Below are 16,418 nucleotides of genomic sequence, written 5' to 3'. Positions count from 1 at the left end.
AAAGGCTGTTGGAAAATGTTGTGTAACCTATTAGAAGAATGTTGAACCTGTGGGAATCTTTACTTTATGAAACCGACCTGTGGAAGAAGCCCATCTCATGTGTTACAAAGTGTGCACTTCGTGTTGGATATGATTTCAGTCATATCTCGGATTGTCTTTGAGAGGTTTGTGGACAAAATGTACGCCATCGAAATAACAGTAAAACAATAAATGACATCACCATAAATATTTTGAAATGAACACTTTAATTCATCATGCAGAGAAACAGCTCTTTGAAAATACATACTTTTGTTAAGTAGAAGAAACCACACTGAGAAATCTCTAACAGACTAAATAATACAGCATTCATTTATAACGAGGTACGGAGGAGAATCCTCCAATGTAACATGACACTACTGGTTTCAGAATCCAGACAGAATCCAGATGGGTATTGTAACACACTACTGTTACATACATTGTAATAATGCACCAATGCACCATCAACCTCACCAAGTCAATTTCCTGCATGTGCAAATACACTTGGCCAAATAAAATAATTCTGATTCTGAATTCTGATGGACATGCATAAAACCTGACTCCATTTATAGAACTGACAAGATTCCACACTCAAACGAGAGAATCATGTCTGTTCTATGGAACACCTTTCTATCTGAACGTTCTCTTAACTGAATACACCCCAGGTTTCATCAAACTGATAAACAAATTGCTACACAGAAGTCAGTCAAGTCTGTCCTTTGACAATGACTGCTAGAGAGAGGGGTTGCAACACTGGAAGTAAAATGTCACAAGAGTGTGCAAGGAAGAGTTTAGCAGTGAACTGTGATGTCATAGCAGCACGCAGAGGTGGTTAACACCGTCTTTCAAAACAAATACAACGACACACAACTCACTCAAAAAAAAGAAAGAAATACTGAAGAATTCACACATCTTGTCAGGCCACTCAGGGCCACCCATCTGTACCCAAATAATCTTAAATAATAACTAAATCGTATAAAATATCAGATAAACACAGATCTACTATCATCATTCATATAACTTAACTTATAAATAAACTCAAAAAACGCTTCACAACTAGTGGTGCAGGCAGTCAGTGTGATAGTGTAGTCAGAAATAATTTTCTCTACCATTTTATAGGCTTTGGAATACAGTCAAAAGGGGGCGCAGGGAAGAGACATTAGTAATGCAGCTTTTCCCACTGAACCAATCAGTCAAGGTCTCATTTTCGCTGAGCAGTGACAAGACGGCGATTGTCCCGGTACAATTGGTTCAACGTATAACCGTGTGACAGCCTAAAATATCATGTGACAACTTCAGCTGTTATCACGTACTAGGCTAACTGTCCTCGATCATCAAGTTAAGTGTTTTATGTTGCTGCCTTAATACCAAAACAATAACTCTGTATGCCATTCTAAAGTGCAGTAACTCTGTAACAATTGAACAATTCAGTTCAGAGTAAATGGGGCAAGAAAAAAAAATACATTTAAAAAAATCAACATTGCACTGAATAATGAATGACACATGGCATAACAATGGTAATAGCACTTAATAACTTACGAGTGTGAAACCTTCACAAACTACAATTTTAGGGTTGGAGGGGGCAGGGGGCTATAGAGCCCCCCCATCTCTCTGCCAGGGGGAACTGGTCCACCACCCCTGATTCTGTGTACAGCTGCTCTCCCAGTGTGAACGTCATCTTGTATCTCATCCGAACCTGCTCCTGCAAGGGGACACACAGACAGGCAGCAAGTTAGCCTGCTGGTTAGCATTGTAGCATCTTTCTGCTCACAAACCAACTAAAACACACAAATGACTAAGATAGCGTGACATCAGTACACTTCTATTGTAAAATGCATTGTGTTACAACGTTGAAGTATGTATGTGATGCTTATATTATGCACGTATGTAAAGTATGTATGCATGCATATCCTGTGTGTATATAGTATTTATATTAAATCAGGGCCAAAGAACACCATTCAATGTTGTAATAACAGGGTAACTGGTAGATCACTGAGGCACATTTTAAGGAATCCATGCAAGTTTGAGAAGAGAAGGCTCATTATGCTCTGCTTATCCTCCATGCATGACTCTTTACCATCAGTGGATTTGCCAGCAGCATGACTTGAGTGATTGCAGCAGGGGGCAGCATAGGGTTAAAGGGTGCTAGCTCGGTCCCCGACGCCGGCTGGAGTCTCACCTTCATCGACTGCCGTGGGGGAATGAAAAGGCAGGAGGAAAAGACCCACGAGGAAAGGCTTTGATTCATATACAAGAATACATCCTGCATTCATACATCCAGACCTCTCTACTCACTAACTATATATAACTATACTATATATATATATATATATATGTTCTTATCGAAGGTTTTACTGATGATGACTTGTGTATAGTAGATTCCCTTACTTAGACAAATGTACTGATCGTAAGTCGCTTTCGGAGAAAAAGCGTCCGCTAAATGACTTGAAAATGAAATGAATCCTGCAAATGATGATTACCCATCAGTCAGAGAATATCCTTCCTTCAGCATACTTGTGACATGACGGTAGCGAAAAAACAGCAAAAATCATGAGTCCTCAACGCACAGGGTTTGAGTGAAGAGGTAAAGGCGTCTGCTAAATGCCATGAATGTAAATGTAAATGTTGTGACAGAGTGAGGGGGGGTTAAGTGCGCTGGCCTGACCTTGGGTACAGCAGCCTGCAGAAAGATGCTCTTGACAGGCAACGAGGCTGTGTTCAGCATGGAGACCACCATCACCAGAACGTCAGGCCGGCCAGGTGGGTAGTCCGGCGCAAAATGCAGGAGAACGCTGAGCCCGTGTTTGTGATAGGCCGCCACGGGACACACCTTGCCTTGACCATCACAGGTGACGGAGAGAGAGAGGAACCAAAACAAAACACGTCTTATTATGATACTACATCAAATAAAAAATCGTATCTGTCACGTACCGCATACAGTTGTAATTGACACAGTGAAATGCTTTGGGATCTTGCCCCACGCTCAACAACAGCAGTCAGCAACAAACAGCAATTCAATAATAAGTAATAAAAAGTGACAAACAGTGACAATACTTCCAGCTACTGCACTGTGCCATCTGTGTTAACCAACTACAATACCCATAAGACCGTGCAAGTTAAGGCCAAGTATGGTGGAGGGGCTTGGAACCATGCTTACGTGATGAGTAACCTTGCCTGAGGACCTGAACACTTGCAACAGCAACCCAAGTATCTGAAATGCCTAGCAAATGCCTAGATTTCAGGTTAGCGGGCCAAGCCGGTGTTCAAACACCATCGTCTACATAATGCTCTTCATGGGACTCACTTGGTTTGATGGCCCGCAGGGGAACATGAACGTTGGCCAGGGAGATCTCAGGGCCCCTGGCTGGGCTGGCCAGCCCCAGAGGTAGGCTGGGGGACGTGGAGGGTAGGCTGGCCAGCCCCAGAGGTAGGATGGGGGACGTGGAGGGTAGGCTGGCCGGCCCCAGAGGTAGGCTGGGGGATGTGGAGGGTAGGCTGGCCAGCCCCCGAGGTAGGCTGGGGGACGTGGAGGGTAGGCTGGCCAGCCCCAGAGGTAGGATGGGGGATGTGGAGGGTAGCCTGGCCAGCCCCAGAGGTAGGATGGGGGACGTGGAGGGTAGGCTGGGGGAGTCAACGGCCTGGAACTTAGCAGAGGGCGAGGAGGAGACTCCAGCCCCACGCAGCAGAGACGGGGGGAGAGGGCTGGATCGGGAGGGTGGGATACCAGCACTGGAGGAAGAGGAGGAGGAGGAGGAGGCACCCATAGCCTCCCTCATCCCAAATAAGCCAGCAGTGTCCATCACGCCAGGCAGGCTGTCAACAACATAAGACAGAGGTAAATAAAATAAATAAATAAATAAAAAACACCTTTACCATGTTGGTCCTCTGTGGCTCAGTTGGTAGAGCATAGCGCTAACAATGCTTAGGTTGTGGGTTTGATTCCCGCTGGGACCATATATACTGAAAAATGTATGCACTCACAGCAATGTAAGTCGCTCTGGATAAAAGCGTCAGCTAAATGGCATATATATTATATCTTGCACGGCATAGACTGAATTAACCTTTCTCCTGTATTCATCATCTCTCACGGCCAAATTTATCCGGTCTGTTTTAACTGCTCTTATATAAACACAAAAAACATAAATCATCACCAAATTTCATTTAACACCTTTTTAAGCTGTGAAACAATGTCTTCAGCTAGTGGTTAACATGAGTAACTGCAGTGAATATACAAAGAACAGACACTGAAAATCTATCTACAGTTCTATGTATTTTTTCCTATCATATGTATGTATTTTTACATTTCATTACCCATTCATTTCCTATGGCGGTCATTTTACACCCGGAGCCCCACAGGTGTGACAAAGTTGACTAAACCACTCAAAATACAATGAAAGTGGTGATCAGCAATTTGATATGTTCAAATGCCTAGTGTGGAGGAAAACATAAGGTCTTGAGGCAATCAGATGAAAAACACAATATTTATGATTTAGGAAAGTAGAGCTGCCCACCTCGTAGAGTTGCCCAGATCCAGCATGGCGAGGTCCTGCAGGCTGTGGTTCAGGGAGGCCGAGACGGGCCGGGCCGTGCTGGGGAAGGAGAAGGAGGCTGTCACCCCGGAGGACTGTGGGTAGCGCACTGGGGTGGCGTTCAAGGAAGCGGCCAACAGTACTGGGGGGACCCCAGGGGCCAGGAGGGGGGTGCTGCTGAAAAGGTCCAGAACCGGGTCAGAAGAAGCCTGGCGGAGGGAGAGGGGGATAGACATACACCATTTATACATACCATTTAGCTGACGCTTTTATCCAAAGTGACTTACATTGCAGTGAGTGCATACATTTTTCAGTATATATGGTCCCAGTGGGAATCGAACCCACAATCTAAGCGTTGTTCGCACCACGCTCTACCAACTGAGCCACAGAGGACCATAACACACATTAACGTTATCATTCACTTGTCTTGCCTTGCCTTGTATTAGAGTTAACTTGATTAGATAGAGATCTCGTTAGATAGAGATCTCGTTAGATAAACCAGTATTGATGTGCGAGTGATGTGGTGACACAGCAATCAGGTCAACCTGTAATGGCGCCCTTTGGCTATTCAAGCTGTCGTCTTTTGCTGCATTCACAGCTGGATTAGACAGAGCAGGAACTGGGTCATTTAGGCCTGGAACAGAGACAAACAAACAAGTCAGGATTTTCTATTATCTACTATCCAGTCAGGAAAACACTTACAAGACAAGACAAGACAAGACAAGACAAGTGAATGATAACGATGCTGCCAATGGCTCCTGGTATGTGCATTCATTACTTTGTCTTACGATGACTGTTAGATAGACGAATCACTTACTTAAACAAATGTATTTGTTGGAAGTCGCTTTGGATAAAGGCGTCTGCTAAATGCCATAAATGTAAAAATGGATTGTCAACCAAACACTAAACATGAGTGCTTAATTTGGATATTATAGGAATCTGTCCCATTACTTTTGGGGCCCTAAAATAGGGGGAATATGTATTAAAAAAAGTGTGTAATGTACAAAAATACCCTTAAATAAAAACGGACTATTTTAACCTCATAGTATTTGTTTGATTTCAAATCAAACCTTTTGAGTATGCTGGAGAGATGGGGCTCTGGAGGTCCAGCCCAGCCAGGTCGATCAATATCTCTGATTGGCTGTCTTTGGCGCCTGCCCAATGAGGGAGAAGTAAGGAATAGGAAATAAATTGCATGGAAAAAAAAAGGGAGAAATGAAATAAAGGCTAGCTGGTAAGCAAAAGTATAGAACAATCTTAAAAGGGCTTCAACTAAACAAAGGCACTCTTGGTTGGCAAAATAAATACCAATTCCACATGAATTACACATCGTAAACAGATGGAATCTGTGGATGAGTGTTTACATTGTGCTGCTGATGGTCCCAGCGGCTCGGTGGCTCTGTCGACCGTCTGGCCCTCCACAATCTGCTTATAGGAGTTGATGACGTGGGAGAGGTCATCGAAGGCCTGCAGGAAGCCTCCTGGAGGGCACAAGAGGTCAAAGGCCAGGCTAATTGGCATTAGCAATATGGCTAAAGGAGGCAAGATGGTGTGTGTGTGTGTGTGTGTGTGTGTGTGTCAGGCCTCAGGGGTTTTTCCTACCCAAGCTGCTGTCATTGTCCTCGGTCTCTGTGGCTAGCTTGAACACAGCCTGCCTGAGCTTGTCACAGTCACAATAAAGCTCCTGAAATGTAGCAAAAAAAACACAGATCATGTGATCACTATTAGAGCCTATTGATGGACATAATGAGAGAGTGTACGTAAGCATCTCTCAGAACTATCAAGATACAGGTTTCAGTACACCTTAAGGCTCTGCTTAGTCTACAAGAGCAGACAATGGGGAGTAAAACAGTGAGTGATGTAAAAACTGGACCTACTCTGATGAAGTCTTTGTCTCCGACGGTGGAGTACTCCCGGCTGAAGTGACTCAGCATCTCCTTCATCAACGTCAGACTGTTGTTGACCTCCTCCAGGGTGCTGCTGCACTTCCAGGCCTTCTCCTCCTCCAGGGTGCTGCTGCGCTTCCAGGCCTTCTCCTCCTCCAGGGTGCTGCTGCACTTCCAGGCCTTCTGCGCCCTCGCCTCGTCCTGAAACAGAACAACTCCTGCCTTTAAATCTGGGGCACAATAATAACACCTGCCCTGAACCCAGAGCCATAATGGTGACACCTCCCCTTTAACCTTGGGTTATTGCCAGGCCAAGCGATGTTCATACAGGAGTACGTTTAGATAACTTTTGCCTTTTCACCTACTCTGAAAACATTTTAAAAAACATTCTGTGACTCTGGGGAAAAATCTATGATACAGTATGACCTATATACACTATCCAGCAATGCAGGTTTGACTGGAATGAGCCTCAGTTCACTCCATGTCTTACTGACTAGGTCTGTAATGTCAGTGACTGCGTTTACATGCAGCCTAATATTCTATTAATAGTCCAAATAAACAAATAAACTGAATAAAACACCCTCATTTCAACACTTGAATCTGAATAGAGTGACGCCTGGGAAGCAAAATAATTTCAGAATGGAAGGGCTGGGTTATACCTTTGATAAACCGTTTGATAGGAGAATATTAGCAAATATCAGGCATGTAAACACTCATTGGGCTTTCTAATGTGCATGCATCGGTACTGAGCGTAGCTTCCAAAGGCATACAAAGCAATTGCCAATCGCAACATCAACATCTCACATAAACAAATTTGTCCTGTAAATTCCAGGAGCCACATCATCCCCCCCCCCCCACTCCCTCTCTGTGGCTCAGTTGGTCCTCTGTGGCTCAGTTGGTAGAGCATGGCGTAACAAGGCTAAGGTTGTGGGTTCGATTCCCGCTGGGACCATATATACTGAAAAAAGGATGCACTCACGGCAATGTAAGCCGCTTTGGATGGAAGAGCCAGATGAATGGCGTATATTACAAGAGTGGGATGATGGTTTGTTGTTGTCTGTCTAATTGGCCTAAAAAATATGAACACAAGCAGTGCAAATGAAGCGAAAAAAACATGTTGGCCGCTTGTACCGCGGGACATAGGAAGGAAAGACGACTGTGCAAATCAGAAACTACTTTATTCATTATGTGTTAGGACATGTAAACAGTAACCTTGTCCTCAAGCTATTGTGCACATAAGCCTGGAATAACAACGACTGAAACTTGGCCTTAGTGGGAGTGGATTTCCTGAGTTCAGTATTTGTTATTATTTGATTTCAGCGAATCACACGGCTGCGTGACTTAGCCGCGAAGCAGAAACGGAGGGGGGGGGGGGGGGGGGGGAGGCTATGATATGCAATCATACAAACAGTTATTCCAGAATGTTTGTTCGGAATGAATTAATTCTGAATGGCCAAATATTGTGCATGGAAACATAGGCTCACCTCCGTGACCATGTTTTTGATGAGGCAGTTGGCTTCCTGCAGATCCTCTGGCTTTTTGCTCTTCAGAAGCTCGGCCAATCGCTGCAGAGAGAAGGCAATAATCAGTCAGTTTAACTGCCTGGTCTGTTTCCCAGAGTATGAACGCGTCACAGCAGCCAACCCCCAGCCAAAGCTCCCAGGGTTTGAGAAAACAACTTCTACCATAGATCAACTTGAGGCTCACCAAAGCAAACACGCAGAAATGACCCCCCCCCCCCCCCCCCCCCCATCTTCCTCATAGGATCAGTGAGAGGGTTGGACAACCATGGAGTGAGTCTAACGATGCAACTGACAGTTTTATATATATATATATATATATATATATATATATATATATATAAAACTATCAAACTGTCAGTTTTATTTCTCCTTCCTGTCTTCCAGACATCCCACCTTACTCTTCTCTTCATCATCAAACACAGGGTTCCTGGGACGTGAGGGGGGTGATGGTATGAACATCTTATCCACAGGAACCGCCGGGTCAACTGTAACAATGCCTGTAAAAAGACCCCGAAGGGAGAGTGAGGATCACCATGGCAACATGACTCGAAGCGATGACGATCAAAACAAGGTGTTTCTCCAATAAAGTGAAATCTGACCCTGTCTCTTCAGCATCTGATAAGCTTTACTGATCTTCGCGTCGTCTGGTAGAGCCACTGTCCAACAGAAGAGAATTTCTACCACTTTGGTCTTCACAGTCTCTGATACTCTGTCACCTAAGTACTGGAACAGAAATAGATCAAGCAACAGCTGAATATTTTTTTGAAGCAGAAAATTAGTTTGAGCCGAGGTTAAAAAAAACTAACGTTTTTAAATGACTTACTTTAGGTAAAACCACCTTGACGAGTTCATTTAAAAAACGGAACTTTCCGACTTCGTTCTGAAACCTTCTCCCGCAGTTCTTCATGCAAGCTTCTAGAACCTGCAACAACAAAGGGGAAAATGATAAAGCTTAATTAAATTATAGTTTGAAGATTCCGAGTTTTACTGTCATAATGTAGTGGGATACAGAGGAATGTATGACAGCATAATGAAATTCTCCCAAGCTCTCCGCCTCTAAAACACAACAGTAGCACAGAATATAGTAGGAACACAATAGTACAGTAACATCGCAATACACAGTTATTGGGGTTAAATCATTGCTCAAAATTAATTTGTATGAACATCATAAATGATCCAATACTGAATATGGGCAGGTCACATACTGTCAAAGCTTGGATCGCCTCCCATTCTTGCGGGGACTGGATTTTATGGGCTAACAGTCTCAGAGCGATCTGTGGGCTGACATGAAAGTGGTAGGGACGTTCAATACAACATATTAAAGTAAGAAGGGAAGTAAAATGGCAATATTTCCCAGACCGTTACACCATTACACACTAAACCCCTATTGATTACAATTTGGTTACCAGAACAATTACACTGTGGAAATGCAGCATATTGCAGTGAAATATGATCCATGATGGGATTCATGCAGGGCAGGAAGATGACTTTACAAATGTTCATACCCTTCTAATTCCTTATTGATTTGGTCACAGAATTCTAGAACGTACTGCCAGTCTTCTTGCCTGCTGGAGGGGTTGGTGGCTTTGTCTGTAAAGTAAATGGATTTAAGTATTTAAGTATGGATTTAAGTATCCACCCCAGAATCAAACATTTTTTAAGAGCATAACAAGTTTTTTCAAAGCTATGCTGATGGCTGACCGGTGCCTCCCTCTCCCTCTCCACCTGTCAAAAGGTGAGCACCAATCATGTCAATAATCAACCGAACGATGTTAAACTACTTACACTAGCCTAAACCAGAGGCGGGTTTGAACTAAGCAAAGAAGGTAATTATACTGAACCACATGCAAACAGCTTGTAAAATGATCTATTTGCATGGTAAACAAACTTGCCCAGCAACTTCTCATGACTCAAACTATTCGAAGAAACAAAGATAAGCATCGACATCGTTGGCATTTGCATCAGATGTACATCCAATATGTTTCCGTTTATATGCAAGTGTTTTCCCAAACTGTTAAACGTTGGAATAATGTTTAAATAAGTATATTTAGTAAGGTTTCTTAACATACATACTTAGCCACGACTCCAGCGACTCCCCTTCCGCGTACGCCATATTCAGTGTGCTTGGAAGAAGCACCGCGTGGCTCTGACGTACATGAAAAGCTCATGAAAGCGTGAGAATTGGTGAATAAAATATGTTCAGAAATTATTATTACAGCTAATAAATTACTGATTTATTTGGCAGATTTTTATTCCAATATCCCCTTACAAGCTGTATTAGAGAATGAACCTAGGCAACCCAAAATAAGTGACTAGAGACATAAAACTGAAATAATAGTGAAATAACATGAAATAACATAAAAATTAAAATAATACAGGAAGAAATGCAACAATCTTAATTTTAATGACCAGTGACTCAAATCTTCATCCACATACTTCATATACAATCTCATGGCAAACAATGATAGAAAACACAGGAGAAGAAAACTCCATAGTTCAGTCAGGGTTCCTCATGAACGTCATCACAATGAAAGACAACCATCTCTCCGCTGACAAAAAAACAAACAGTTTATGACTGAAGTGCAAATGAAGTCCAAGGAATTGAATTAATCATTCAAGGGAATTAGAGAAAGCACCCTTGAAGTACTTCTCTGCCATTTCCCATGGTCATGGTCACTCGGTCTGTGCCAGCCTAAACAGATACTCAAACACTGCCTCTACCAGCCTAAACAGATACTCAAACACTGCCTCTACCAGCCTAAACAGATACTCAAACACTGCCTCTACCAGCCTAAACAGATACTCAAACACTGCCTCTACCAGCCAAAACAGACACTCAAATACTGCCTCTACCAGCCTAAACAGACACTCAAATACTGCCTCTACCAGCCTAAACAGACACTCAAATACTGCCTCTACCAGCCTAAACAGACACTCAAATACTGCCTCTACCAGCCTATCCAGACACGCAAACACTGCGTTGAGCCACCCGCAAAAAAGACATGCTTAACCTTTAACCCTAGCCTTAACCACAACCCTTACCTAACCCTTTAAATCACAACTTCAATGGGGTGATGTCAGAGTCGGGCCAACCCATGGATTCCAGTTAGCATTTACCTACCTGGATATCCACTCACCCAATACTTTATTAGGAACACTGGGTAGGTCCTCCCTTTGCTCTCAAAACAGCCTCAATTATTCGTGGCATTGATTCTACAAGATGTTGGAAACATTCCTTTGAGATTCTGGTCCATGATGACATGATTGCATCACACAATTCCTGCAGATTTTTCAGGTGCACTTTCAAGCTGTGAATCTCCCGTTCTACCACATCCCAAAGGTGTTCTACTGGATTCAGATCCGGTGACTGGGAAGGCCACTGAAGAACACTAAACTCATTGTCATGTTCATGAAACCAGTTTGAGACGACTTTTGCTTTGTGACATGGTGCGTTATCATGCTGGAAGTAGCCATTAGAAGATGGGTCAATTGTGGCCATGAAGGGATGCACATGGTCAGCAACAATACTCAAATAGGCTGTGGTATTCAAGCGATGCTTGATTGGTATTAACGGGCCCAGAAAACATTCCCCACACCATTCCACCACCTCCACCATGAGATGGTGTACAGGTGTTCCTCCACCATGAGAAGGTGTACAGGTGTTCCTCCACCATGAGAAGGTGTACAGGTGTTCCTAATAAAGTGTTCGGTTAGTGTAGACCTCCCTGTAGAGGAAACACACAACACAAGACAATGCTGAATAATTGCCGCATAAAAGAACTTTATTGAAATTGACAATAAACTTACTGAACATAAAATAAATGTGAACATGAGGTGAGAAACACAAAGCTAACAACACTTTCTTAATCAGTACACGTACAGTACATCCAACAAACCCGTTCCAGAAAGGTCCTCCCGTTCCGAGTCAGGTTGATTCAATGACTCTCCAGCTCGAACCCCTCGGGTCAGGTGATGAAATGTAGTTTTTGAATGCTCAGATATGTCTTTCATAATTCATGTTTTATTCATCTTACGATTTACAACGAATGATTAGAGACGCATGCAGCTTTATTGAAAAACATGAACACGTGCTCTTGTATCATTATTTTTCTTTTACTCATATTATTCTGACAGAAGATGACGCTAATAACAAATAGAACAACCACCACTCTACTACCTGTTTCTTTTCTTCTTCTTTTTTTTAAATTTATTTTTTATTTTTTATGAATTAAGATTATCTCCCTGTTCACTATTCATTGAAAAAATTTAACCCATGCAATGATATGACAAAAGAGCAGTTCTTACTTTTTTTTTATTGGGTTTGATTATAATTTGAACAACAAAGCTGTTTATGCAAACTTGAATTAAAACAAAACATAATAATTGGCCACGGAAAGAACTGGAGGGAACTGCAGTGGCTGGTGCCAAAAAAGCATGTTTACCCATTGAAGTCCATGTTGCAACCCCATCTGGCCAAATAAGACTGTTTTGTACTGAGATTTCACAAGAATCCGATAATAACACGCTAATGTTGCAAATGCTGACATCAGTGACAGATGGCGCATTTGAATGACTAACTGTTAGCATCTGCAGTAAAATCACCGTGAGGCCTGCTCTCTTTTCTGCTTACAGAAATCGGTCAAAGATCCGAGTGAAGTAGATTTCTCTTCTTCCCTCGATGACGCGCGCTTGTTTTTAGCTTCCTTCACTCCTGCTGTTTTGGCAGCAGGTGGCGCTTATGGCACAGAATGGCCTCAACTATTTTTGATGAAGCATATTTGTTTTTGAAGTCGGCCTAGCTCATTTCAGAGCATACGTTTTTAACACCTATTCCTAGGTTCAAAATGTTCAAATATTTTCCTACTATATTACTAACTCTGAAAAGAGGAGTAAGTTTGAGTATGTGTACTACAAGTAGGATAAGTGAATATGAACTATGTCTGATCCCTTGATAGATCAATTATCCTTCTTCCCTGTTCCCTTCTCTCCTGTAAGAGAGGTGTTGAATCCTCCCGACGCTCAGAGGAGAGTGTCCATAAGTGAAAGAATAGCTGTTTGTGGCTGGTCAGGTGAATGACTACCACAAGCCAAGACTTTCACTCTTCTAATGATGAAGTTATACACGAAGAGGGAGATTATACATCGTTATTGAACAAGGCCTTATCGAATCCTTGTCAGCCAATGTGCAACAGAGAGTAATCAACCACGCAACCACGGCTAAATAGTGATTGTTTTATTATTCAGTTGTCTATATACACCAAAAGGAAATCAAATGAGGTGACGGGGTTAGCACACACACTCCCCCTCGTTTGAACACTGAAACATATTTTCTCTCTCCGAGTATACACACATGAAATTACCATGTCAGATATGGAGTTACATTAGACTCCAGCATAATGTAAACAATCACATGGTCTCGGGTGTCATGTCACACACCAATAACACAATATGCACAGTGGGGTAGGGGTATAATCTCCAAACGTGTTGACACACAGACCCCCCAGAGCCATGTACGCAGAGTATGGCAAACTGTCCTCCGTCTCGGCACAAGACCATGACATTCATGACATGGCACAAGAGTTCCATTGCCATGACATTCTAATTCACATAACTGGATTGCAATGGTCATGGAACCTTTGGTGCCAACATGGTGCCTGTGAAAGTTTGAATGGAACAGTGTTTGCCAAACTGTGTGTCTACGGCTCTGTGGACCCTCATATCCTGCAGGACAATTGTCTGGGGAATCTGATACACACATACACACAACTGACACGGGTCACAAATGAATGCTTATTTTTTTTCTTTTCTTTTTTAATGGGATGAACAGTGCTGAGAATTGTGTGGCATTAAAAGGATCTTGTATCTTGCACTGAACTTTTGAATGTGTGTGTGTGTGTGTGTGTGTGTGTGTTTGCGGGGGGGAGGAATCAAATTTCAAAGTTGATCCACATAAATCTCACCTTGAGCCCTTTCTATCTCAAAGACCTGTTAGCTAGTCTGTCTGTCTGTCTGTCTTGTCTGTCTCACACTCGACCAGGGCCAGAAGAAGTACAGTGGAATGTCTCATCGCAGTCCAGGGTAAGAAATCACGTTGAATGCAAGCATGGCCCCACTGAACAGGCACACTGCGTTTTCATGGTGAAAGGTCAGTGAAAGGTCAGCCTCGACACAATTACAGTAATGCATGATGCTGAACAACTAAAGAGGTTGACTGAAGTGAGACCACCTGACTATGAAGTGAGACCACCTGACTATGAAGTGAGACCACCTGACTACGCACTGTTGAGTAGAGTAGGCATCACCCTCACACAACCCGACATGTTAATCTCAACACCCCTGCATTCCAGAGTGTTCGTCCTTTCAAAAAACTACAACCGTATGCATGTTAGTAGTGTTTGAAAAAACTACAACCGTATGCATGTTAGTAGTGTTTCAAAAAACTACAACCGTATGCATGTTAGTAGTGTTTGAAATCAAAGAATGCAGGTGGGAGAGTGTAAGAAACAAGCCTGTCGTATCTTGTTAAAAAAAAGAGCGTTCCTCTTCAAGTTGGTCAAAGGAGAAAGCGGTCGTTTCAGGTGAATGCAGACATACCTGAAAGTTAATCACCTACAGTATTTCACTTGTCACTCTGATCTCAAGTCAGTAATAATCAGCAATGGAGGTCCTGTTTAATCTCTTTATCAAGATGAGGCATTCTCATTCCATCACCACGGAGACAGGGATAGAAAACTAAAATGGAGGCTACAACCAGCACTAACATTTGTCTTCAAGATAATTCATGACCCCCCCCCCGCCATAAAGAGAAGGTGTAGAAAGAGCTAGAAGCATAGATGTATTTTTTTGTCAAGACTTGTTTGTTTTTTTGTCCTCTCAAAAGGTGTCCCCATTTTCACACAACAGACACATTGAACAATAAGCACATTGGTCAAAACACACCATGTCCTTGCATCCAGTCTCAATCCAATTACTGAAGCCCTTTTGATATGTTCAACGATCAACCAAGTCAAAACTTCACATGTGTAAATCCTGTAGAAAACATACATTAACAGAGACTAATTTGTTACAGAGGAAGGAAACCATTAAAAACATAAAACCTCCTGGCACAAAACATTTTACAGTATATGTCCTTCTCATCATCATCATAATCATCATCATCGTCGTATTGGAATGTGGGACAGAAGACACTGCAAAGCTGAGATGGTTTTGTTGACAGAGTCATAAAGGGTTTCTACAGTATGTAAGCAATAGCAGGTGTGTATTCAGTGAGAACGAATGAAACATTCAGAATGTTGCAGGCAGAAATGCAATTTATAGCGCTGACATGGCTCCCATGTCCACATGACCCTCTCATGCCTGTTCCACACTACACATTTCTATCTGAACGTTCCGGATCCATGAATCCTGATCTACTGCTGGCTTTCTCATTGGTCAACTTGCAGAGAAAACTAATGACAGCAAAAGCCACTATCCAGAGAAATTGGATTAGTAATTCAAAGAAGTCAATCTCAGATTATAGAATGTACTGTAGCATTCACCGTTATATATTTCAAGACCTCTTTTTTTATAGCTGATGTCCATAAGCATTCTATGTGGTTTTCGGTTTCAAAACTCAGTCAAAAATACTGTATAGCCACACTCCCTGATATTAACACATGGGGAAAGACGGCTACATTCATGGTCCAAAATGCTTAAATAAATATGACATTCTTCAAAAGGAGGTTTCAGCTTTCAATGCCAGATTCAATGCCTTTCTCTGGTTAGTTTTCTCCTGCAAATATCATTGGTCTTCTCCAAATCTTGAATAACTCCCATTTCCCTTGACCACCACCCTTGACCATGTCCCAGAGTCCAGAGAACTACATTTACACACAAAGGAGCGCAAGCCAACTAATGCAAAAAAAACAACAAGTAAAACAGGCCCGACACACAAATACTCATAGACAATCATACATATAGATAAAAAAAACAACTATTTAACTCCAGGGGGGGGCGATGTCATGGCTGAGAGAGGTGGACAAAGGGCATGATGGGGATATAGCAATAGCACAATCCCCTTTCCGCCCCAACTAGTCCCCCCCCCTCCACAACCCTCACACACACCCCACAACCCCACCCGCTCCGGATGGGCTTCAAAACATCGACAGTGCTGCCTGTCTGTTACAGGCCAAAAAAGTCGCAGTGAAGAAGTCTGTCACAGTCTGTCTGAAAGTTTTACGCTCCTCTTCCCACAATATTCCTCATTCATTCAAGCCTCTTGGATCTTATGCCTTTTCCCTCACTTCTTGGGCCAATCACATGTTCTGGTTGGCGGGCGTGACGTAGTTGCGTGGGAAGATTCCCGCCTGGCCGCGGCACGCCCCTCGCCACCAGTTGGCGTCGGAGTTGTCCAGGACCTGGATGAAGTCTCCGCGTTTGAAGCCCAGCTCGCCCTCCTCCTGCGGGACGAAGTCGAACAGCGCCTG

The 16,418-nt window shown here is 42.9% G+C and overlaps 2 protein-coding genes across 3 annotated transcripts in view; both read right to left on the bottom strand.

Annotated features, from left to right (window-relative positions):
• Positions 1 to 235: 235 nt before the first annotated feature.
• On the bottom strand, positions 236 to 10,066 carry gga3a (golgi associated, gamma adaptin ear containing, ARF binding protein 3a; the record flags this gene model as incomplete). 2 transcript variants are annotated; one of them, XM_083693613.1, is made up of 17 exons in its annotated part: positions 236 to 1,717; positions 2,093 to 2,203; positions 2,681 to 2,850; positions 3,320 to 3,828; positions 4,527 to 4,753; positions 5,090 to 5,178; positions 5,615 to 5,698; positions 5,909 to 6,025; positions 6,147 to 6,228; positions 6,422 to 6,631; positions 7,915 to 7,995; positions 8,347 to 8,450; positions 8,553 to 8,676; positions 8,777 to 8,875; positions 9,159 to 9,234; positions 9,459 to 9,543; positions 10,027 to 10,066. In XM_083693613.1, 17 exons carry the CDS (start codon positions 10,064 to 10,066, stop codon positions 1,583 to 1,585), a joined length of 2,343 nt encoding a protein of 780 aa, XP_083549739.1. In that variant the 3' UTR covers positions 236 to 1,582. The 2 variants fall into 2 exon arrangements, with proteins under 2 accessions (XP_083549739.1, XP_083549740.1); XM_083693614.1 differs by having other exon boundaries at positions 10,023 to 10,041.
• A 4,709-nt stretch (positions 10,067 to 14,775) lies between these two features.
• grb2a (growth factor receptor-bound protein 2a) overlaps positions 14,776 to 16,418 on the bottom strand; it is a 26,078-nt gene continuing 24,435 nt past the window's right edge. The window contains exon 5 of the mRNA XM_083693456.1: positions 14,776 to 16,418. This exon is cut by the window's right edge and continues 12 nt beyond it. Coding sequence (XP_083549582.1) covers positions 16,248 to 16,418 — 171 coding nt within the window. The 3' untranslated portion in view covers positions 14,776 to 16,247.

This window comes from Argentina silus (assembly GCF_951799395.1).
Source record: "Argentina silus genome assembly, chromosome: 22".
NCBI classification, from domain to species: domain Eukaryota; kingdom Metazoa; phylum Chordata; class Actinopteri; order Argentiniformes; family Argentinidae; genus Argentina; species Argentina silus.
This window is presented reverse-complemented; position numbering and strand designations above follow the sequence as displayed.